Source organism: Suncus etruscus, chromosome 7 (genome assembly GCF_024139225.1).
Source record: "Suncus etruscus isolate mSunEtr1 chromosome 7, mSunEtr1.pri.cur, whole genome shotgun sequence".
Lineage (NCBI taxonomy): Eukaryota > Metazoa > Chordata > Mammalia > Eulipotyphla > Soricidae > Suncus > Suncus etruscus.
The window spans coordinates 12,437,755-12,463,333 of record NC_064854.1 but is presented as its reverse complement, the minus strand read 5'-3'; the positions used below and the strand labels follow the sequence as shown (position 1 = coordinate 12,463,333).

Sequence of the window (25,579 nt, the reverse complement as noted above, 5' to 3'; positions counted from 1 at the left end):
CTCTGCTTTCATTTGGTCCCCAGTGGTGGGTTTGCATATCCCAGTTCCCATTGATGCTTTGGTGGTTGGTTGCTCCAGAATGGGGTCTGGTCTCCCGAGGCTGGATTTGGTCCTCCTATAGTAAATGGCCAAACCCTTTGAGTCCCTACAATGCTATAAGCCTTTGGACACACAGTTGTTCAGGGTCTGCTGTGATAGCCAGTCTTTACACTGAAGTTGAGTCCTTCCACCTTCTGGAGCCAGGCCAAAGACCCTTCTATAATCTGCACAGTGTGATCCTTTCATTTTTAACTTAACACTGAATTGTGGGCCCGGAGAGATAGCACAGCGGCGTTTGCCTTGCAAGCAGCCGATCCAGGACCAAAGGTGGTTGGTTGGAATCCCGGTGTCCCATATGGTCCCCCGTGCCTGCCAGGAGCTATTTCTGAGCAGACAGCCAGGAGTAACCCCTGAGCATTGCCGGGTGTGGCCCAAAAACCAAAAAAAAAAAAAAAAACAACAACAACAAAAACAAACAAACAAAAAAAACCACTGAATTGTAAGCAGTTATCCAGTCTAATATTTGACCTGGGAGGCTTTGACACACTGCCAGCTGGTGTGAGCAGGGGGTGTCTTTGATTGTGGTGGATGTTGTAAGCTATACTCAGAGATGCTCAAGGCTCACTCCTGGTTCTGTGCTCAGGGCTGACTCCTAGCAGTTCTAGGGCACCTTATTATGATGGAAGGCACTTGTGCTACAAGTGACTGTTCCCAGTTATAGTCTTGTAGGACAAGTTGCCTTCCCCGCTCATCTCCAGCAGTCAGGGATCTTCTCTGGAACTTTAGGTGGTTTTACTGTTAGAGAAATCTGACCGAGAAACAGGTGGCACCTGAGTACAACTAGATTTTTTGTTTGATTGGTTGGTTAGGGGCCACATTGATGTTGTTCCAGGTTACTCCTGGCTTTATGCTCAGGAATCACTCCTGGCAAGCACCAGGGACCATACCGAAATCAAACCTGGATCCGCTGCATGCAAGGCCAACACCCTACCAGCTGTGCTAGCATATCTGCCTCTTAACAACCAGTTTTATTATGCATGCGAACTCAACCTGGCTGTCATTATAAAGGGGTTAAGCCTGAACATAGTTCGCAATGAGTTTTTATCAGCTAGATAGAGTCGGTATCATTTCTAGGAAAACATTTTTCATCTAATGCATACAATGATTGCTAACATGGTTGCTAACATATGCATAAGTTGATACCATCAGTGATTCATACAATGTTAGTAGACATTTAATTACATTTACTTTAATTAGTGTAGACATTTACTAGTTGTTGCTGTGCCCCTGTTCTCTTCCTGCTTGTGCAATCTGATCCTATTTGCTTTCTTTTTCTGTTCTTGTCATTTCTTTGTGACTTACAACCTATTCCTTTGGCCCAGCTCCTAGAATGGGTTACTCACTGGTGCTGCCTCTGAGTCTCCCATTTCTTCTGTCTCTAATTTTACTGGTTCACTGCTTCCATCTGAAGTGAACTCTTGTGTCAGAACTTTCTGAGAGACTTATGTGAAAACCTCTGCATTTGAGCTATTGTACCCTATGGAAGAGTAATCTCTGAGATTACTCACAGCTCAGACCTTAAACCCAAGGTCTGGGGGATGATAGTCTGGGAAAGGAAGGAACCTGGGATGGAATAAGAGAGGCAGACAGAGATAGAAATCACAATCTGCCTCTCTCATTCCATTCCAAGTACAGATACTAACTAATTACTGTTTTATGAAGGGAGTCACTTGTTGATCTACCTCTCATTTAAAACCTTTTGTTTGTTTTTGGGTGACAGCCAGTAGGGCTCAGGGGTGGGGAAGCCTTGCAGAGAGACACAGCTATTTCAGGGCACATTTCCAGGACGGAGTGTGCTATGTCATGTTCATAGCCCACAGAAACACATGGCATTCAGTGCTTTGGCAGACCTTGAGTCTGGAAAAGATAAAACTTATTTTCAGAAGGTAAGATTCAGGTATTGGCCAAGAACTGAGCCACACTTCCACCTGAGGAAGATAAGGCAGGGAAGATAAGGCAGAGACTGGGAGAGAGGACAGAAGTTTTCTCTGGTCTTATCCACTGCTTCTATTCTTTTGCACTGTGTCAGGCTATGTCAAGAGAGAAAGAGGGATCTGGGATTAGACTTAGATGTTCATGAAGCCAGATACTGAACCATGAACACACATACACACACACACACACACACACACACACACACACACACACCATTCACCACCTTGATTTCAGAAAAATCAGTGTGATAGATCAAGTAGTCAATTCCCTACTAAGAACTGACTTTCAATGACTGTCTTGCTGATTTACCTTTTGAACAGGGTCAGCCTGGTCATTTTTTGGTTCAGAACCTTTATATTTTCAGTTTTGGTGCCACACCTACCAATGCTCAGGGATTATCTCTGGCTTCGCACTCAGGAATTACTCCTGGTGGTGTTTGGGGGACCATATAGGATTCTGAGATTGACCCAAGATTGGCCACATTTAAGTAAGCACCTACCCATTAGACTGTTTCTTCAGCCCCTGGTTTATTTATTTTATTTTATTTTATTGAAACAATTATGATCAACAGAATCCTTCATGATTTATTTTTTAATTTAAGTTAATTAATTTTATTAAAAGAGCATGTATCACATAGTTAACAAAGTTGATTATAATACATTTGTTTCCAGATAAGTGAGATTAAAATTGTTAGAGAGCGAAAAAAAGAAGGAAATAAAGAGAAGGGGAGGAGAAAAAAGGTACAGCAACAAGCAAATTTGTGAAATTTATTGTATCTCCAGTGAGGTCATTAAGACATTATCAGAGGTTATTCTATTACTTCATTTGTTTCTGAACATTAAGTGACCTTAGCTAATACTGTCATAGGGATGACAGTATTAAACAAATGAAGTTGTCACTGGGCTGCAAATATGGCCTCAAAGTCCAGGAATTCAAACTACTATTGCTGATACTGTGGCTTTAATGGGTGTGGTTATAGCTTCCAGGTCTTCCAGAAGTACAGACCGAGGTGGGGTGGGGGCGTATCTCTGTAAATAAGTGCTGAAGCAGGGACATTCCTAAGTGATGATTATGGGTAATGCGTGCCACTGGTGTGGGTTTGGTAGGACAGGGCCTTGGCCTGCCCTCCTTCCAAGATTGCTAGCTTTCAGTTGTGTGGCCAATGTATCAATCATTTTTCATTGCTTGGTTTACACCTCTGAAAACTGAGTGAGTCTGTGGAGCTAGCCTAGTCCAGACATGGCGACTGCATTTGTGGGTCTCAAACTCAATTTACCTGCGGGCCGCAGAAGGCAAAGTCGGGGTGATCCTTGACTGCAAAGTTAGTAGTAAGCCTTGAACATTGGAGGGTGTGACCCAAACAACTAAAACAAAACAAAACAAAAAAAAAAGATTCCTCTAGGGCAGGGCCACAAAATGTTGTACAGAGGGCCGTTTGCAGTCGAGTTTGAGACCCCTGCAGGCCCTGTCATCCCATATGGTCCCCCAAGCCAAGAGCAATTTTTGAGTGCTTAGCCAGGAGTAACCCCTGAGTATCACCAAGTGTGACCCAAAAACAAACCCAAAAAAAGCATAATGAGGGGTCTGGAGTGATAGCACAGTGGGTAGTGTTTACCTTGCATGGAACAGACCCAAGTTCAATCTCCAGCATCTCATATGGTCACCTGAGCCAGCCAGGAGTGATTTCTTAGCACAGACCTTATAGTAACCTCTGAATACAGTCAGGTGTGGCCCCAAAACAAAATGATAATAGTAGTAGTAATAATAATAATAATAATAATAATAATAATAATAATAATAGGTAAATACCCAGAGGTGGGATTACAAAGCCCTAAGAAGACTCTGTTATGATTTTTCCCTTTGAGAAATATCTTGTTTCCAGAGGTAGAACAGATAACATTTTCATTGAAAGGAAAAGTCAACCTTGGCGGATGTCCCACCCTTAAGGAAGTCATCACTACCCTTTCCCCACTATAGTATATAAGGATGGATGTAGAAAGCCACGAGGTCTTTGCCTCTGTCCTATTCTGGGCAGGCTTTGACCCTGACCGGCCAGAAGTAAAGGACTTACTGGAGCATTTGCTGGGGCCTCAGCCTCTTCATTTCTCTGCGTCAGGCAGCTAGATTAGGACGTCCGGACCTTTCATCATCAAAAGTTTCTTTTTCAACACTGTTTTGTTTGTTTTGATATATGCCAAATCCACTGGTGTGTGATATCTCATTATCATTATCATTGCATTTCTTCAATAAAAGTTATAATGAACGCTGTTTTATAAGCTTGCTGGTTGTCCATATATCTTTTTTTATGGAAGTGTCTGTTCTCTCTCTTTTTAAATAGAGTAACTGATTTTTGGTTGTTTGGGTTTGGTTCTTTTTTTTTTGGTTTTTGGTTTTTGGTTTTTGGGTCACACCCGGCAGTGCTCAGGGGTTACTCCTGGCTGTCTGCTCAGAAATAGCTCCTGGCAGGCACGGGGGACCATATGGGACACCGGGATTCGAACCAACCACGTTTGGTCCTGAATCAGCTGCTTGCAAGATAAATGCCACTGTGCTATCTCTCCAGGCCCTGGGTTTGGTTCTTGATCTTTGTGAGTGCTTTATGTATCTTGGATATTAGTTGTCTGTCAAATGTATGGTATACAAATATTTTCTCCCCGTTCCATTTAAAAGAGGGTATCTTTTATTTTAGCCTGAATTTCTTTTGCCCTGCAAAATCTTTTTAGTTTGATATAGTCTTAGTTCTTATTTTTAATTTTATCTTTGGTCAGTGAAGTTGAATCATTGAAGACACCCTAGAATGTGTTAGATTCAGTTTGGGACCTATCACTAGACTCTCCTCAGACCCTGCCCTGTTTACTACAGGCCCATGTGGTGTACTCTGAGGAAAATCAGGGCACAGAGGCACTGGCCTACACTTCCACCTTGACCACTGAGATCACCAGTGTCCTGCCACATGGCTGACTATCCGTGGCCCCAGAAGGCCTTTTGTTTAGACTTGTAGTCCCAACCCTCCAGCCCCAATCCACATTGAGGAATTTACAGGAGGTCAACACATCCCAGAACTCCTTTGTATTTTCAGTAAAGACAGTTGCAGTTTCTGCCAATCTCTCTCCCCCAAATTCCCCAAATTTCCCCAATGTATTTTATGAATTTTGGTCTAATTTCAAGACCTTTATTTAATTTACTTTAAGTTTTATATATGGAATAAGATACAAATCCAAGTTCTTTTTTATTCTTCTTTCTTCCTCTTCTTCTTTTTTTTTTTTTTTGCATGCAGCTAGGCTTTCCTGTCATCTCCACCACAAATGCAAAAAATATATTTGCATACCTATGTTCACTGTGGTGCTAGTGAGTATAACATCCAGGAGCCAACTCAATTATTTGACATTGGGTTTTTACAAAGTTGTGATATATGCTACATGTATTTGTGTGTTTATAAAAAATGATGAAATCTTGCAATTTGCTATACCTTGGATGGAATTGGCATGATATTATATTAAATGAAAAAACTCAGATGAAAATGAACAATTATTGGAAGATCTCACCCATCTGTGGTATATACAGAGTAAGGAAATGAATCATATCAAATGAGGCCAAATTCTTTTTTTTTTTTTTTTTGGTTTTTGGGCCACACCCGTTTGACGTTTGACACTCAGGGGTTACTCCTGGCTATGAGCTCAGAAATCGCCCCTGGCTTGGGGGGACCATATGGGACGCCGGGGGATCGAACCGCGGTCGGGTCCGTCCTACGCTAGCGCTTGCAAGGCAGACACCTTACCTCTAGCGCCACCTTCCCGGCCCCAAGGCCAAATTCTTGACCTTTAAATGCAAAAGAGATTCCCAAGCAGTGGTGGACGAGGGATGGAGGGTTTTGAGCACTTTGATGGGGAAGAAGGTTATTAATTTTGTTCACCACAACCATTAATGTTAACAGTAGCATAACAATATCTCAGAAGAAAGAAAGAAAGGGAAGGAAGGAAGGAAGGAAGGAAGGAAGGAAGGAAGGAAGGAAGGGAGGAAGGAAGGAAGGAAGGAAGGAAGGAAGGAAGGAAGGAAGGAAGGAAGGAAGGAAAGGAGGGAGGGAGGGAGGGAGGGAGGGAGGGAGGAAGCCTGGCTGCTTGGGATTTGATGGAGATAGAGATGAATTTTGATATAGAAAGTAGAGCTTAGAGATAGAAATAAAGGTAGAGAGATAAAGATAGAGAGATAGAGATAGAAAGACAGATGCCTTACCTTAGGCCAAGCAGTAGGCCAAGTAGTAGGGTCAGCAACATCAAAAGGACTTTTATCATTCATGGTCTCTTTATTCTGTATCTTTTCTCCTTCCTGCCAGTGAGTTTTCTCTGGATATCTGGACTCAGTCCAAAGTTTGTAGAAGAATTAAGCCCGTTTATGGTTATCATGAAAATACAGGCGTGAGCATGAATCTATAATGTCTCTCCAAACATTTCTTGGTTTCAGAACTCACTGAAATCTACTGCCAACGGCCCCTCTACCTGACTCAAAACTGCCAAGGTGCCAGAATGGGGGGTATTTGGGAGTGGGAATCCTTTCTCTGATCAGAGCAGATGTTCTGGTCTATTAAATCTGAACAGAGTCAGGAAGATAGTAGGTATGGAGTTGCCTTACATGCGGCCAACCCACATTTAATTACTGGCACCACAGATGTTCCCCAGAGCAAATTAGGAGTGATCCCTGAGTGCAGAGCACAGAGTAACCCCTCAATACTGTCAGGTGAGCCCCAATCCACCCCTGCCTCCCCCAAAAGAAAATAAGCAAAAATATCTAAACATACCGTATTTTCTGGCATATAAGATGACTTTTGAAAGAAAAAGAGTCAACCGAAAATCCGGGTCGTCTTATACACCAAGTATATCCCAAATATGCCGCTAAATGAAAATTGTCTGAATATTGCCACAAAATGAATTTTCCAACTCGATCCTGCACCAATCACTGCAAGGCTGCTCGGACCGCCTCTCTAACTCAGCCAATCCAAGCAGGCTTTTGATGCATGCAAATTAGACAATGTTCTGGATCCAAATCTACACTGTAAAAAGCCTGCTCAGATGGGCCAGAGTCAGAGAGGAAGTCTATTACAGTAGAACCTTTGAACCTTTGCTTGTTGTGATTGGCTCACTGTGGTACATACAGTTGCAGCACAGGAACGTTCTGTCTGATACAGCGAATATAGGCCTAAACCTATGTTTTAACTGCAAAATTAGGGGGTCGTCTTATACGCCCAGTCGTCTTCTATGCTGGAAAATACGGTAGACCTGCTGCTTAGATCACCAGAAAATTAAACACTGTCAGACAGAAACATTTTATTGCAGGCAGACAGGCAATGAAGATGAGGGGTTCATGTTTGTATTGACCAGCCAATCCTTTGTTGCAGAGAATATTTGTATATGTACATCTACACATATATTTGTAATATCTAGACTGAAGAAGTGGGTGGAGACTTCCATCTTGTCATTGTGAGAGTGTCAGATCACCTATCTGTCCGACGATGATTAATTTCTGTCTTTCTTTTGTATAAAAATAGATATTAAACTTTATTTGTCCTGAAAGCAAGGGGCAATCAGAAGGTAGGGTGGGGGAGAGCAATAACACAGTGGGTAGGGCATTTGCCTTGCACATGGTTGCCCTACATTCAATTCCCCACATCCCAAATGGCCCCACCAAGCCTGTCAGTAATTTCAGTGCACAGAGCCAGGTGTAACCCTTGCATACTGCTGGGTGTGGCCCAAAATAACAGAACATAACACCAACAAAAGAAAAAAAGAAAAGAAAAGAAAATTGTGTGTGAGAGAGAGAGGTTCTGTTTGTTGGTATTTTTGCTGTAAAAATAACTATAACTTATCTTTTGCTTCTGCAGAACAGTTCCTGGATTTTCTCAAATCCAATTTATCTTAAAAACAAATAGGTTCCTCTCCTTCCTTAAGTGATTCCTATGTCTACTCCCTAGTAATTCCTATTAATATACTGTCCCAATATATAAAATTTTGTGTGTAGAGTTTTAGCTAAAGCAAATTCTTAAGGAAAATGCTCTTTATTTTCTCTAAGAAGTGGGAAGTGCAGGAAGCTTTAGAAGGTGACCTGTGTCTCCAGGGTTTCCTATGAACCAGAATCACATCTGACCTTTCTTGGCAAATAGTGGCTTGGCACTCTCTCGTATTTGTTCTTCCAACTGCAGATGGAACCTTTGGTAAAGGTTATGGAGAGGAAATTAAATGATGTGTGAGGAATCTTGGGGAATCTCTTCTGTTTATGGTCTATACCACTGCAGATAAACCTTTGCTAAAAGTGTGGTTAGGAAGTTAAATGGCATGTGAAGGATGCTATGCCTGGTTTATGAGATGATTTATGCTATATCCCTCTTTTTTTTTAAGGGGGCCACACCCAGCAGCGCTCAGGGGTTACTCCTGGCTCTGTGCTCAGAAATCACTCCTGGCAGGCATAGGGGACCATACGGGATGCCAGAATTTGAACCAATGTCTATCTTGGGTTTGCTGCTTGCAAGTCAAACACCCTACCACTGTGCTATCTCTCCGACCCCTTCTATATCCCTCTTTCCTGAAGCTGAGCCTTCCTTCCCTCAGCACCTCTCGCTTCCAGGAAATACCTGCTGAAGAAAATACCTATTTCTAGGGCAGGCAATGGAGACAAGCAGAGTATCCTATCAAGTGGTTCAGACAGGCCACAAGTTGACTCATCCCTTGTAAACTGCTTTTTGTGTTTCTGTGTGACCTGTTTTGATTCAAGAAAAGTGCTGAATGGATTGGGTTATTAGTGGAGAAGGCTTCCCACTGAGTCTTGCCAAAAAGCATGTAGGTTTCCTGTAACCCTGCCCCCAACTTCCTGTTTCCCTAACCTCTTCTTTTGAGATGTTAATCCCACCTGGATGATCAGACCCGCACCCACCTGGGATGGGCAGGCTGTTTCAAATAATAAAGAAAAAATGCTGGCTAGAGAAGCAGGAAGGGAGACACACAGAGCTCCTGAGAGAAAGACATGAGTTAGGCAGACATGGTGCAGAGACAGACTAATGGTGGAGAAAAGCCATGAAGGAATAAAGCAAGCTGACTTCAATGAAACGTTAACTGACTGTGAATTATTTCTCCGCCATGATCCTGCTTCATCAGATCCACCAGTCTGGGGGATTAGACACAGAGGCAGCCTACCCAACACATGGACTTTATTATTTTTTTATTTAAGGAAAATGCATCACATAGTTGACATAACTGATCATAATACATTTGTTTCAAGATGACAGAAAGCAAAGTTATTTTAAAAAATAAAGAAAGAAAATAGAAAGAAAGACTAAAAATATAAACTGGAAGAGAAGAAAAAAGAAAGGAAAAAGTTCAGTAGCAAGTATATCTGTGAAAATTATTGTATCTCCAATCAAGTCATTAATACAATAGCAGAAGGTTTACTAAGCTTTTTTTTTTAAGATAGATTAAAAAAAAAATACAATAAAAAGATGTTTGTGAGGCAGTTAGTGTTTGTATAGGCACAGAAAAATATGGGGAAAATAGAAAGGTCTAAAAACAGAGAGACCTTACCCATAAGTATCCTGGCTTAAGACCAACTCCAGACTCCAGACATACTAGGTTGTCTAGCCCCAAAGTCATTCTCTGTGGTCCCAGTAAATATTTTATATTTTTAATCAACAATTTTCCCACTAGTGAAAAAAATCAGGTGATTGTGAGCCAGTTTTACCCTCTCTCTTGGTGCCAGAAGGGGAGAGTCAGTCCAGGGGGATGGACATCACTGCTGCCACCCTAGACATGCCAGGGTTCAAATAAACTTGCTATTCTCCTCCTGTCAGCAGGTATCTGATGACCCCTTTTAAGAGCTAATCTTATTTAGTCCGGAAGGAAATCTTATTTAGCTGGAAGGAAAGCAGTGAGCACCCACCCCATCATCTTTCCCTGAGTAGAACTTATCATGAATAGGACAGATGGACAATACCTGTCTGTGAGCTAATGCTCGTCCAATAGCTAGCAGAAGACTTAAGAGCTTTAAAAGGTGTGTAAATCATGTATTCTCAATGTGTTCTCTGTCAAACAATCGAGGGCACAGGCATGTGCATAAACGTGCTCACACAGATACACAGTCAGTTCCCATCTTCAAAGTTAAAAAATTATTGCTGGACCCTGAGAGATAGCACAGTGGTGTTTGCCTTGCAAGCAGCCGATCCAGGACCAAAGGTAGTTGGTTTGAATCCCGGTGTCCCATAGGGTCCCCCGTGCCTGCCAGGAGCTATTTCTGAGCAGACAGCCAGGAGTAACCCCTGAGTACTGCCGGGTGTGGCCCAAAAACCAAAACCAAAACAAAATTATTGCTTTCTAGAAAAGAACTTTTTGTTCAGCATGGATCTTCATGGTGGCGTTCTATGCGGAGCGGGCTATGCGAAATGATCGTTTTCCACCTTTAAAGACTGTTCTGGTTCTGCCTCACTTCTGATTACCTTTGTTTCTTGTGTGTCACAGGGAGCTCTTGGAGACCACATGTCGCTTGGCCAACACGCTCAAGAGGCATGGCGTCCAACGGGGAGACCGCGTTGCAATCTACATGCCTGTGTCCCCTATTGCCGTGGCAGCAATGCTGGCCTGCACCAGAATTGGAGCTGTTCATACAGTTGTGTTTGCTGGTTTCAGCGCAGAGTCCTTGGCTGGGAGGATCAATGATGGTGAGCAGATAAGCCAGAGAGGGGATAATCGAGAGGGGCTGGTCCATTCTGTCTTGGGTCTTGGGGACATAGGATGGAGACAGACATCAAAGTCAGACAAATGACAGACCCTCTCGAAGAAAGACCCATAGCTATCTAGTGAATACTTACTCCGAAGACTGAGATCTGAGTATATTGAATTTAAGTATGTGAGTAAGGGAGAGAAAAGTCCAGGAGTTCAGGAGCACATAGGCTCTGGCTGAGTATGGGAGGTATAGTGTATGGTAGAAGAGCAAGGGGAGAAAAGGGGTGATAAAAGGGGGGGGGGGTGTACCTTGATAAGGTACGATGGAAGGGGCCAGGGAAGGAACTTGCAGAGCCTCCTCCACTACTGGTTTCAGTGATTGTTCTCTGATCCTTGTACCTTCCCAAGGAGAATTTCGCAGCATACAAGATTATGAAAGTGAGATTTATTTTAAAAAGTAAAGGAAGCAAACAGTCTGCTGAGGGTGCAAGTGAAGTAATCAATCAAGAAAAAGATAAAATAGCAAAGAAATTTTGCAGTCCTGGGAGTTCGAGTCCCAGGGTAACACTACAGTGTCTTCTGTGTATAGTTTCGGACCTTCCACCTCTCCTATTCCCTTCTCATCTTTTTCCACAAAGGCGAAGAGAGTCCCAGAATTTAAGGTTATAACTACAGCTAAGTTGTCTAGGGATTTCTGTTGCAATTGCCTATATCTTGTCAGTGGTCTTTGATCAAACAGAATTCTATAACACTCAGTTAAGGTCTTTTCTCTGGGCCTGACACAGTGAGAAAATTGCTAGGTTATAAGTTTGTTCTAGGTAACATCTAGGTTTTTTAGGTATAGGGAAAGAGGTGGTAAAACTTTATTCTTTGAAGCACTATTTGGATATTTATCATTTCACTTTCAGGCCACAAATACAGGCAGATTGGCTGTTGGCAGATGACAAGAAGCATATGTGTCATTATGTATTAGGACACATGCTTATATCACATTATATATGAGGAGTTTTGTGGGCTTTGTAAAGCCAGTGTGAGTGGTCCCTCCTGCCCATCTGGAATAGGGCATCTATGAACTTATCTTCACTGAGATCATTTTGCCTACAACTGTACCTTTGTCCTTGGAAGAAAAGTTTACTTATGGAATCTACCTACATGGCTTAACCTAGGTGGTTTTATTTCTTTATAGATTTTTAAAATTATTCATACATGTTTTATAAGGTTATTCATAATACAGCTGGGGTTTTTTTTCCACAGTTACAAAGTTATTCACGGTTGATTTTCAGTCATACACTGTACAATACCTTTACCAGTCTGCCATTTTCTGCCACCAATGTCCCCAGTTTTCCTCCTGCCCTCTCACCTTCCTGCCTCTCTAGCAGACATTTTTCTTCTCTCTCCCTCATTCCCTCTTTCTCTTTCTCTTTTTCTCCCTTTTTTCTCTTTCAGTATGGTTTGCAATATTGTTACTGAAGGGATATTATGCCCATCATTTTATTTCCTTTCAGCATCCAGTTCTTGTCTAGAGTAATCATTTCCAACTATTATTGTCAAAATGGTCCCTTCTCTGTCCTAACTTTACTCCCTGCTCATTGTGGCAAACTTCCTACTGGTCCTCCTGGTTCTCATCTCAATTGTCTCTGGATATTACTATCATAATATCTTTTTTTTAATATCCCACAAATGAGTGCAATCATTCTGTTTCTATACCTCTCCTCTGACTCATTTTTTTCAGCATAATACTCTTCATATCCATCCATGTATATACAGATTTCATGACTTATTTTTCCTAAAAGCTGCTTAGTATTCCATTTTGTAGTTGTACACAGTTTCTTTAGCCACTCATATGTTCTTGGACATTTGGGTTATTTCCTAATTTTGTCTATTGTAAATAGTGTTGTGATGAACGTAGAAATGCAAAGGGCTTTTCTGCATTGTGTTTTTGGCCCATAGAGTATATTCTTAGGAGTGATCATATGAGTCACATGAAAGCTCAACTTCTAGGGTTTTTTTTTTTTTTTTTGAGGAATGTCTAAATTGTTTTTCAAAAAGACTGAAATGATCTACATATTCACCAGAAGTTAATGAGTTTCTTTATCTCCATACTCATGGCAGCATGGGTCATTCTTGTTTTCTGTGATGTGTGCGTGATATCTTATTGTTTTTTGATTTGCATATGACTGATGATTTATGATGAGGAGCATTTTTATGTGCCTTTTGACCATCTGTATTTCTTCTTTGAAGAAATATTTGTTCATTTCTTGCTCCATGAGGTAGAAAGGTCCCCAGACATGTGTTTCACCCTCATCACCAGGTTTGGAGTATTTCCTGTGACTGCCCCTGCTCCAGACCCTTTTCACTTGGGTGGGATTTTACTGGTTGTGTGAACATCTTTTGGGTAAAAGGAGAACACATTTAAGAAATCCTGTTGTAGAGAGGGACCTTGGCCATCTTCAGTATAAGAGGACCTTTATTCTAGTCTCTTCTTTAGGAAACATATAATAACCCATTGCATTCTTATTCACTCAAGGTCTTCCTAGCAAATGTGGGGCCTTTCATTTCCTGGTGGTTTTTAGGTTCAGACTGTGACTATACCCTTTTTGCTCCTCTTGGCCATCCTCTGAAGGTGGGATGGAAGAGGCAGGGTTAAAGGGTCTACCTGGGAATGTGGTATCATTCTCAGGGCAGTAAATGGTCTTGGCCCACAGCATTTTCCTGGACAAGGCAGGGACTGCATAGGGACACGTCAGGGCTTTTTCTCTGGCTGCCCAGCTTCCTTGCCCTCTGCCTCTTGGTCCTGTTCTGCCACTGTGTGGCTATGATTGGCATAGTGTGATGAGGCCCTTTCCCCTAAGAAACCCCAGAACAGCTGTTGGGGAATGACAGTCTTCAAGCATCTCCTCTTCCTCTCTCATCTTCCCTCCTTTGATTCTCAGGAGAGCACAGGCTTGGTGCTGCTGTCCTCAAGCTCCTATTCTGTGTGTTGAGACTTTCTCTCAAGATGGGATTTTCATGCTTATAGCTTGGAAAGTATGACTGTTAGTTTGGACTGCTGTAAGAGTGGAGAAGACTCATCAGAAATGACTGTGTTATCTCTGTCAGCCAAGTGCAAGGTGGTTCTCACCTTCAACCAAGGACTCCGGGGAGGACGCGTAGTGGAGCTGAAGAAGATAGTGGATGAAGCTGTGAAGAACTGCCCCACTGTCAAGCACGTCCTGGTGGCACACAGGACAGATAACAAGGTTCCCATGGGGCAGCTAGACATCCCCCTGGAGGAGGTATGGATACTTTACTTTGCTTCTTTGTCATTTGAGCATGGGAGATGATGGCTGAGTTAACTGGATCTGAGCTTTATTGTGATTCTCCATTTGGGTCCCCAGACCTGTCCAGAGTTTTCCTCTGGTATAAGATGGGAAAACATAATTTGTGAGAAGTTGGAACCCATGTTTCCCTGTAAATGAGACTGGTGAAGTCAGATCCTAGGCAAGTAGAGAGCTTACAGATTTAAAACCCATGCATAAGCCACTTCTGTGGAAATAACTCCAACAATCCTTTATTTTAAGTTGGGACAGGATATTTATAATGTGTCTCAGCCAATCAGGTTAGAAGTAAAATGGGCTAAGTTCTCTATTCAAGATGTTTGCTCATCTAGGGAGAACAGGATGTTTGCTCTTAGGTTCTGTATGCTTGGGCAAACATAATTTTTGAGAAGTTGGAACCCATATGCCTCAAATATACTGAACTCTCAATCTAACACTATTGGTCCCACCCTCTTATAAACTCTGTATCTGGAACTGAACTAGGGCAGGGCAGAGAAGGGCAGAGAAGGTCAGCTCTGAGTTCTAATCAGAACTGGAGTGATATTCCAAGAGGTAGGCTATTTGCCTTCCATGCTGCCAACCTGGGATTGATCCCTGGCACCACTTGTGGTCCCCCAAGCCCTGCCAGGAGAGATGCCTGAGTGCAGAGCCAGGAATAATCCCTGAGAACTGGTTGTGGCCCAAAACAAAACAAAACAAACAAGCAAGCAAAAGAGAATGAATTCTAGTCAGCTCTGAATTCTGCTGAAGCACATAGAACCAGGTTCCTGTGGATGGTGACTAGGCAGTAGAGTCTAGGTGTATTCTGTTTCTTCCCCCTTATAGGAAATGGCCAGAGAGGACCCCACGTGTGCCCCAGAGAGCATGGACAGTGAAGACATGCTCTTCATGCTGTACACTTCAGGAAGCACTGGAAAGCCCAAAGGACTTGTGCACACTCAGGCTGGCTACCTGCTCTACTCAGCGCTGACACACAAGGTAGGGTCCCTTGACTGGGGGCTGGAGGTACAAAGCCCCTGTTCTGGAAGTACTGTGAGTCTAGAGGGCTGGATATAGAGCTAAAGGTTTCACTTGAATAGTGCCCAGGGGTGGGGAAGAGGTGCTGATATTGTTCACTGAGTGCTCAAGATAAGGACTGCCTGTTCTGAGACCCCAATGGAGACTGGCAGTTGTGGTGTGGGGGACAATCTGCTGATTGCCTGCTGGGTCCTTTGGAGAGTGACTTTTGGGGCCCCTGCTTTCACTTGGACAACTACAGCAATAGGAAACAACAGATCCAAGACTTGACTCTTTGGCTCAGACTCAGCTTCAAAATCCTTTTGGTCCTGGATTTTGTCTCTGTCATGACTTGGTGCCCCTGAGTGTGGCCCCTCTCAACAGTGTCCCAAATAATTCCTTTTAGTGGTAGAAAGTTGATATCCTGACTCCATGGAGCTAGAGGAGTATGGTCTAACCTATAATAAATGTTCCCAGCTTTGGAACCAGACTTAGGGACCCTGATCTCCAATTATACCCAGGCTTGAGCTATATAGATAGAGTCTCTGGTTGTGCCTTGGGAACCTGGGATTTCCCTTTTCCGATGATGGAATAAAACCCTACAGTTGCTCCTCATCCTTCTCTCTGATAGTCAGAGAGCAGAGAGACACCTGGCAGGAAGGTGACAGGCTCCTGATGACCTCCCCTGTTCCCACAGCTCGTGTTTGGCTACCAGCCCGGCGATGTCTTTGGCTGTGTTGCAGACATCGGCTGGATCACTGGGCACAGCTACGTGGTGTATGGACCTCTCTGCAATGGAGCTACCAGTGTCCTGTTTGAGAGCACCCCGATTTACCCTAATGCTGGTGAGCTAGGGAAACACCAAGGGTGTTCCCAGGGAGAAATTGAGGGTGTTGTAAAGGTACTATAGGGTGGTGCATTGCCTGCACTCTGACCAGGCGGTGCCTCTGTGTCACCATGTGTTAGGCTTCAGGCATTACTGGTGGACAGAACAACTATGAAGGAATCTGGTCTTGATCTGTCAAAGAATTGACTCCTAAGGTCCCACTCCAGTGTCCACATCCCTGGTCCCTTTCTCTGTCCCTCTCACCCCTCTGGTCACCTGCATCTGTCTGGCTTTTTCTCAAAGCCCTGGTCTCTACAGCCTACACAGATTGACCTTTCGAGCTGTGACCTGTACCTTTCAAGACCATGTTTTTTTCAGTGGGAGTGCCTTCAAGCCACCTTAATGATTTAGAGATAACTTTGAGGACTTGGCCACATTTTGTTCTGTGTTGCCTATGAGTCAGGGCACCCAAAAAAGAAAATAATAATAATGACTTTAATGCCAGAGGCTCCTGAATGTTGATGGGAAAGTATATGGAACTTCGTTGTCCCCTCCTATGGCTCCTTTATAGCTTTCCAGTGGGGCCTGATATACTCTGGAAAGAATATAGGAGATTTTGCAAGGAAGAGGACCCCAGTTTGCTGGAACTGCAGCCACTTAAAGCTCAGCTGTCCCTCTGCGTTTAGTGTAGACTCATGGAAAAGTGAGTAGAAGTCTGAGAGGTGCAAGTTTGACTCCCTGGAGTACATGCAATTTTGGCAGCCCTATTACCAGGAGAGCTCTAGTCACCTCTTTGGAAACTAGTTAGTGTGAGTAACAAGCATGTTAAGCTACCCACAATATTTCAGTTTAATTCAGAGTAATGCTGCCGTGGATGGATTCCTTACCTCTCTCATGCAAAGTCCATCCCAGGAATTCCATGAACTAGAGCCAGGCAGGTGAGATGAAAAAGAATTGCACAAGGGATCCCTGTCCTTCTCCTGTCTTCTAGTGGTGGGTATTGAGCCTCAGTGTTAGTGGGGACTCATAGATGCTGGTTTCTGAGCACTCACAGGAAAGCATTCACATGTTTGAACACAAATGTAGGCTGTTACCAGTGACTAGTCTTGAAGTAAATTTGAAGTTGATGTCTGGTCCGTTCTTTTTTTTTTTTGGTTTTTGGGCCACACCCCCCCAAAAAAAACACCGGTGGTGTTTAGGGGTTACTCCTGGCTGTCTGCTCAGAAATAGCTCTTGGCAGGCACGGGATTCGAACCAACCACCTTAGGTCCTGGATCGGCTGCTTGGAAGGCAAACACCGCTGTGCTATCTCTCCGGGCCCGTCTGGTCCATTCTTATACTAAAAGGAAATTCTGACTTTTGTAGGTCGATACTGGGAGATGGTGCAGAGGTTACGAATCAATCAGTTCTATGGTGCCCCAACAGCGTACCGGCTCCTGATGAAATACGGTCCTTCTTGGGTCAAGAAATATGATCGCTCATCCCTGAGGACCCTAGGTTCAGGTGAGCAGAAAGAGAGCAAACTCTGTACTCTACCAGAGCCAGTGAACGTAACAGGGGTTCTGATCAAGAACTGCATGACCGTGCTCGCTTCGGCAGCACATATACTAAAATTGGAACGATACAGAGAAGATTAGCATGGCCCCTGCACAAGGATGACACGCAAATTCGTGAAGCATTCCATATTTAAAAAAAAAAAAAGAACTGCATGACCACACCTGACTTTACTAACCAGAAAGTTTGGTGCCCCTCCCCAAGGTCACAAGCTAACCACTTTACACAAGCTCCCCAATACCAATCATGTGCTTTGACCACACTGGTGGTACTAGGGCTATTTCAGGTTCTGTCCTAGGGATCACTCCTGGTAGAGCTCAGAGAGCCTCAGTGATGCCAGGGATGTAACTCAGGTCGACCATATACAAATCAGGCACCCTCTTTACTGTCTGGTTCCTGGGCTTCATTTTGTTATGAGCTCTTGCTGACTGAGTTGAGACCTCTCCTTAGCAGCTGCATGGAGTGTCGCTTGCATTCCAGAGCACTGCACTACATGCCATTGTGTGAGGCTGGTGCTTCTCTTACCATGGACACTTCTCAGCAATATTCTGTCATTCAGAGTGATATCTATCTGCTTGGCATTTTGATAGTCTCTGAGACACGTGGACACATTCTGGAAAGAAGCAGGAAGTTAAGATTAGACTCCACTTTTTATTCATAGGATAAATGTGCTTTCCCAGTCGTCCAAAATTATTGTATTGAATATGTGTTCTTTAAATTATTAAAATATACTCTGGGCCCATTGGTGGAGGGAGGTTGACACTGGTGATGCAAAGGGCCCTGACTCATTTTATATATATATATATATATATATATATATATATATATATATATATATATATATATATATATATATATATATGAAATTCAACTATGAAGGACTCTGTAGATCACAATTGTTTCAACAAAATAAAAATTTTAAAAATTCTTAAAATATACAAGTTTCTTCTCCCCTTCAAATTGCTAAATTCCCTTTCTCTCTGATAACATGTATGATAATTCTCACATACTCGTTTCAACTGTTCTTTTGTTTTCTGTTTCACTCTATGATGGTGAAAATATCACATTGCAATGTGTATTTCTCTTGTTGTTTTTTAAATGAGAAAAGTATCTACATTTTATTTATTTACTTTTCAGTAACTTAACTCCTTGAGGAAGTATAGCATCACTCAAATTCTGTGACCATTGTCATAGCAGGAAGATTGCTTTGAAATTTGGTTGAACCATACCACTGTTTCTTTGATCTTGAGTTACCTTTCCCCAGATCACTCTGGTTTTATTGGCTCTGCCACCAGAAGCCACAGTGTCTTTGTTTTGTATACACAAGCACATCTTTTTCCCAGATAGAATTCAGTTCTATCCTGAGCATAAAGAAGAGTGGTATCTTCCCTCTTGTTTTGGAGACCCCATGTATAGCTAGAAAAATTGGCTTTAGACCACAGCCTTCCCTTCAACCATTTCTGTCCTTTAATCACAAGAATCCAAGATGGCGGAAAGAGCTGCACTGTATGTTGCTTTGATAGATACAGAATGATGAGTCTTGCTGGCTTTCCAAGTTTCCCTCTATGAGCTTCTGGAAAATTATAAAGCTGTGCTCCTTGAGTTCTCAGAATTGAACACCTTTGGCTTCTCAGATTTATTGAGTTCTTCTAATCCCTTTTTCATTCTGTGTGTGATTTTAGTGGGAGAACCAATCAACCATGAGGCCTGGGAGTGGCTGCACCAAGTGGTGGGTGACAGCAAGTGCACACTGGTCGATACCTGGTGGCAGACAGGTAAGTGTGTCCCCAAGGAGGAGGGAGGTGAGAGCTGGATTAGGGGGGGACTTTCTGATAACTGTATGCTTTCAATATTCAGCACCAATACTTGCTGATGGACAACCAGGGGGGACTATGGAGATATAGACCCTCACCACCAACTCTACATGATAGATTTAGAGATTAAATCACCACTTTTGATTTGGTTCCTCTGTATATGTGGTATGGACAGCCTGTGGTGTTGACCATCCTTCTTCCTAGAAGATGGAAACTCAGATGTGGAGCCTGGCTACCTGCCTAGCTGTGAGACTAGGTTGCATCCTGATTTCTCTAAGGTTCCGTGGCCTCCATTGTAAATGGGAGTACTGCCTCCAGTTTTTGGATGAGGAGGAAGAGAAAAGATGGTGTTCAGCATTACCCTCATAGGCACCACGTTCTCAAATAGACACTACCTCTGAGCACTGGGCCTGTGATTTCAGTGACTCTGAGTTCACATTTAACTTCTAGTGGAAGATGAATATTTTTTCTTGAGGATCTGACTAGACCACTTGAAGAAGAACCTGCTCCTGAGGTGATCAGAATAGGTCTCTGAGGGCTTCTTCATGGAGAAGTCAAATGCCAGGCATCCTATAAACCAACAATGGTCCTCAAACTGCGGCCCTCGGGTCACATATTGTATTTATTCCCATTTTGTTTCTTCACTACTAAATAAGATATATGCAGTGTGCATAGAAATTTGTTCATAATTTTTGTTTTTACTATAATCTGGCCCTCCAACAGTCTGAAGGACAGTGAACTGGCCCCCTGTTTAAAAAGTTTGAGGACCCCTGAGTAAACCTTATTTCTGGTTCGTAAGGGAAGAGGGAAGGCACTCATTGAAGACTCATGCTGGCTAGTGAAGAAGACAAGCACCAGAAAAAAAAAATGAACATAAGTCTGCTTCCTGGGCACAGTTTCTAGTTAGCAGCGCTGACTAGAAAGCATGGCTGGTCCAGAGCAGTGATTACTCTCTGTCTTCTCCTGCACATGGGGGACTGTGCCCTCTCCCACCAAAGACTCCACTCCAGCTGAAACTAAGGGGAAGCTCCATTTGGCTCCTGTGGGGATTGAGCTTCTGCTCCAGCCCCCTGTGCTGTGGGCCTCTCTGGTTCTCACAGTGGAGGAGACAGAGCCTGAGTCTAGTTAACTCTGTTGAAGAGCCCAATTCCTGGCTCTTCCAAGGGCGAGTTCAGTCCTTTCTACACAGCATCTGGATTGTCTGTCCAGCCCCGCCCCACGCCGAGAACACAGTTGGCATACGTGAAGTCCACAACCCTTTCCCAATCTGTTTTCCCCTCCACAGAGACAGGCGGAATCTGCATTGCACCTCGGCCCTCAGAAGAAGGGGCGGAGATTCTCTCTGGCATGGCCATGAGGCCCTTTTTTGGCATTGTACCCGTTCTCTTGGATGAGAAGGTAGGTACAGATTTCCCCAAGGTCTCTTCTTCTACTCAGAGGAAGAGTTGAAAAGAGAAATGCCTTAGTGCCTGGGTGGAAGAAGCCAAGAGTTTCCATTTCAGCCTCCAGAGTCTGGGTTCTTGCAAAAGAGAAAATTCTGGAAAGTTTTGAGGGCTTCTTTGGGGCTGACTTTGTCCATCCCATGCCCAATTGCCTGTCCTCTCATGTTATTTCCACACCTCCAGGGTAACATTGTGGAGGGCGGGGATGTTTCTGGGGCCCTGTGCCTCTCGCAGCCGTGGCCAGGCATGGCCAGGACCATCTACGGAGACCACCAGAGGTTCATGGATGCCTATTTCAGGGCTTACCCAGGTTAGTGGTCCCTAATGGATGGAATCAAGCCTATGTCCCACCTTGTTGATATAATTGTTGTGAAAATGCACTTAAGTTCACACTTTTTGCTCATCGAGTAGAGGGTGGGAATCAAGCATACTGATTCTCAGGCACACGCACTGAGGCCCAAGCTTGAACACTGTCCCTTGCTTTCCTGACTTTCTTTGTCTCTAAACTGCAGAAGTTCTACCTTGGGAGACCTCTGGAGGTTCTGTAGAAGTGTTCCCCAACACCTTTGATCACCTGGCTTGGGGCATGCCCTCAAGCTTTTAGGAAGAAAGAGTCTAGAGGTTCCCTTGGATCAGGATCGTGATATTGATAGGCTTTTTCCAGTTCACACTCCATTTTTTCTCGTTTATTTTTATGGTATTGGCCTGGAATTGGTTGGTAGATGAAGGGTGCCCCTTGGTGCCTTCAGTCTTAGTCCAGCCTACAGTGGGGATGTACTGCTTGGGAGTCTGACCTGTGCTTCCATGTATATCAGGATTTGACTTGGCATCACAGCTGCCAGGCAGAACAGGTGCCCTTCACTTGCATACAGTCAGCAAGCAACTGCCAGGTGTGTCTGATATCCATGAGGGGTTTTAGAGAAAAGCAACAATTGGATGCCAGCCTTCCAAACTTCATAACTGTCTTGTTTTTGTTTTGATTTTTTTGTTTTTGGACCACATCAGGTGGCTTTCAGAGATTATTCCTGGCTCTGTGCTCAGAAATTATTCCTGGCAGGCTTTGGGGACCATATGGGATACCAGGGATCAAACCCAGGTTGGCCACATGCAAGGCAAATGCCCTACCCAGTATAGTATGCTATTGCTCTGGGCCCTGTGTTTTTTATTTAAAATGGATGGCAATAAAAATCCATAAAATATAAAATACACTTGATTGTTTCAAATGTAAAGCTCAGTGGTATTAAATATATTTATATTGCTATGCCACCACCATTATCATCGATGCCCAGAATATTTCATTTTGCAAAACCAGAATAGTATCCCCCGGAAACAATAACTCGCCATTCCTTCCTCCCACATCCCCTACTAAATACCATTCTACTTGCTATTTCTCTTTATTTTTGTGAAGGCAGCATGAATTACAAAGTTATTCATAGTTGAGTTGCAGGTGTGGAATGTTCTAGCACCAGTCCCACAACCGGCATCATCTTTTCTACCACCACATCCCTCATTCCTCCCACAGGCCAGTCTGTCTCCTTGACAGGCACATTTTAAGTTTGTTGTTGTAGTTTGGTCACCTGCTTTCAGTGCTGTTAACTCTGTGACTTAGATGCATATCACCCCATTATACCACCAATGTGCCCAAGGTAGGTGAAGTATTGATTAAATTAATATAAGTCCTAGACGGTGGTGGACGATGGTGGATGGAGTGGTGAGGCCTTTCTTGGCCTGTTCAGGTGCCTGCAGCTTCTTTGGTTTGGCGGGTCTGAGGGTTCAGGATAATGGTGAGGAAATGATCCACAGCAGTCAGTAGAAGTCAGGAAACAAGCAGTTTTATTAATAAGGCCCTCGCCACCATGTGTGGCTTCTAAGCTAACCTTTTAAGCCACCTCCTTAAGCTGCCCTGCATCAAATCCTTTCTCTGCTCTTTACATTGTCCTTCTCCTGAGGCTCTTCTTGCTGCCTCCCTTGCTGAATCTTTCTCTAAATCTATCCTCTACCCCTGAGGCAACCCCTTTGTTACCTTCCATAGACCCCTCCCAACTATGGGAGGGAGGGTCTCCCTCTCCAGGTGAGATAGCAGGAAGTTGGGGGGGGGGATAACATCAGGTACCAGGGGTAGATGCTATTTCTTCTTATCTGGTTCTTACTCACCCCTAGATTTCTTTCCTCACACTTTTCCTTTCTATAACATAGAGTTCAGGATTATCAAGGTGTTCAGAGCTTTCTTCCATCATACAAGATTAGGCCATGAGTTCTGCCATGACACTCACTGCTCCATCCCAAAGAAGGGAGTCAGTGGGGACTAGGTCAGAATGCTGCCACTGGTTCCCTTTGCTGTGACACAGGCTATTACTTCACGGGAGACGGTGCCTATCGCACCAAGGGTGGCTATTACCAGATCACAGGACGCATGGATGATGTCATCAACATCAGCGGCCACCGATTGGGAACAGCAGAGATCGAGGATGCTTTGGTGAGCCTGGGCCGGCCTTGTCCCTTACAGCTTCAGTGCATCCATGCAGGTGCCCTTTGCCTTGGGGTTGTAGCGACCACCTTCATCATGGATTCATCCACTAACCCACAGCCCCCCAACTCATGGTTCTGTTTTACACAGGCAAACCACCCTGAAGTGCCTGAGTCAGCTGTTATTGGCTACCCCCATGACATCAAAGGAGAAGGTGAGCAGCCTCAAAGGGAGCACATTGGCTAGGGATAGACTCTGAGACTGAGTGCCTGGAAGTTTTCAAAGAGGGAGAATATATGGGTTTTCTTTTCTCTCACGCAGCGATCTGGAATAAAGATCCTGAAGAGCATTTGTTGAACATGGGGGTTGGACTTTTGAGCTGTCTCCATTTATCCTCCTTTTACTTTTGAGTCTTTCAATTTATTAGCCAAACCCAATGATGCTCGGGGCTGATTTCTGGCTTTGCACTAAGGAATTATTCCTAGTGGTTTTCAGGGAACAGTATATAATGTCGGGGATCAACCCCAGGTTGGTCATTGTACTACTATCCCACCAATACACAAAACTGGTTTCATGCACGCACTGGAGGCGAGTCTGACTGTGGTCCTTTTGCACAGTAATGTGCAAATCGCTCTGAGAACCGATGATCACGATGTTTTTTTGCCAACCTTATAATCCATTTTGAGTTCTCTGGTTCTACATGTGTCTGCCTGGGAATGGAGTGGGGAGCATGTGTGCCATCAGGCTGCCTCCATAAGCCCTACCTGATCGAGGCACTCACTGGCCCTGTTCTGCCCTACCCTGTTTGGCAGAGTGGTCTGTTGAGTCCATCCAACTGGACTTAGATGCCATGTTTTTCCTCTTACTTCCAGGGACAGATGATCAGAGCATGTCCCAGTTGTCAGCTGCCTGCCCACCACATTTGTGTGCCAGTGTTTCAAGTTTTCTCGCTTTCTTTAATTTGACCCATGATTGAAAAAAAGTTTTAACCTTCGTTTAAATGTCTGTAAAAAAAAAGAAGAAAAAAAGCACTAAATTGGTAGGTCATCCATGACACTATAAAAGAAGGAAAAGTTGGGCCGAAGCCATAGCGCAGTGGTAGGGCTTTTGTTTTGCACGCGGCTGACCCAGGACAGACCTATGTTCGATCCCCAGCGTCCCATATGGTCCCCCCAAGCCAGGAGCGATTTCTGAGCACATAGCCAGGAGTAACCCCTGAGCATCACCAGGTATGGCCCAAAAACCAAAGAAAAAAAAGAAAAGTTGGCTTAATGAGTTATGTGTGGAGTTGTTGCCTGAGCTACAGGCATATAAACTGTAGGGAGAGCTGTTGGAGGACAACCTAGCAGCTCCTTGCTCCCATGACAAGTTACTCTTCCCCACATCATAAGCAACTCTGGTATTGTCAGACTTTATATATTGTCCACCAGCTTGGTGAAAAGCATTTGTATATCCTGGGTGTGACAATAGACATCTCCTTGATTTCTGAGCATTTTCCCACTTGCTACTCATCTAAGTATGGGTAGCAAGTTAATAGTTCAGGTAAAACACAAAAGCCATCTGTGTAACTATGTCCTTTATTTGTCCCATCCCTTTGCTGGCACTTGGTCTGAGGGACCTTCTATTTCTCTACAATTCACTGATCTCACTAATCACTGAACTCAGCCTAGCTTCTACTCTATAGTCTCCAGCCTGGCTCCTCCCCTTGACTACTGGGAGCTCCCCCCTCCCCAACCTGGCTCTTTCCATTGGCTACCAGTGGCTCCTCTTCCTGGCTCCTCCCCTTGGCCAGCAGCTGCTCTGTTCTTCATATAACTCTAGGGTTTTCTTCTAAGAGCAGCCACCGGCTCTATCTACCTGGTTCCTGTAACTGAGGATCTATCTTTGAAACTTCGTTCTACTGAAAATTAAATAGCCTACATGTTAGTGCTTGCCATAATGGGTCTGCACCCCTGGTTTTAGGGCCCAGTTTTATATGCATAGTTCCACATGCCTACCCCAGGGCATTGAATGAAAATAGGGAGAGGCGAGGCCGCTCAGGTTGCAATGAAAGAAACCCACTGGCTTCTAAATCACCAGCATTTGGATTTATAGTGATTGCTGGAAAGAAAGTGGGTCATGATTGACTGCAAACCTTGGCTTTTTCTTCCAGCTGCGTTTGCCTTTATTGTGCTGAAAGATGATGCAGCTGACTCAGAAGTGGTGGTGAAGGAGCTCAAGTCAGCAGTGGCCACCAAGATTGCCAAATATGCTGTGCCTGACCAGATGCTGGTGAGTAGATCCTTCTCATATGGGCCTCCACTGCTCCACTTCCCTGCAGGGATCCCTTTCAGCTACAGCAGCATCTTCAGGAGCTGGTCAGTCCTCTTTGGGAGGCATGTCTGGTGATAGGATTTTAGGGAGACATGACACCTCACCTCGAGGTAAACT

General features: G+C 43.9%; 1 protein-coding gene and 1 non-coding gene across 2 annotated transcripts in view; both read left to right on the top strand.

The window, feature by feature from the left end:
• The window catches only part of ACSS1 (acyl-CoA synthetase short chain family member 1), a 46,598-nt gene that overhangs the window by 19,039 nt on the left and 1,980 nt on the right, over positions 1–25,579 (top strand). Inside the window, exons 3-13 of the mRNA XM_049776245.1 lie at positions 10,530–10,729; positions 13,833–14,008; positions 14,876–15,028; positions 15,744–15,891; positions 17,238–17,375; positions 19,109–19,201; positions 20,526–20,638; positions 20,866–20,992; positions 23,031–23,158; positions 23,300–23,363; positions 25,302–25,420. Of these exons, the coding sequence (XP_049632202.1) occupies positions 10,530–10,729; positions 13,833–14,008; positions 14,876–15,028; positions 15,744–15,891; positions 17,238–17,375; positions 19,109–19,201; positions 20,526–20,638; positions 20,866–20,992; positions 23,031–23,158; positions 23,300–23,363; positions 25,302–25,420 (1,459 nt within the window). The remainder of the gene's footprint in view (positions 1–10,529; positions 10,730–13,832; positions 14,009–14,875; positions 15,029–15,743; positions 15,892–17,237; positions 17,376–19,108; positions 19,202–20,525; positions 20,639–20,865; positions 20,993–23,030; positions 23,159–23,299; positions 23,364–25,301; positions 25,421–25,579) is intronic.
• Positions 17,456–17,562, top strand: LOC126015015 (U6 spliceosomal RNA). The gene has a single exon (XR_007497924.1). It is a non-coding gene; the product is annotated as a U6 spliceosomal RNA (small nuclear RNA).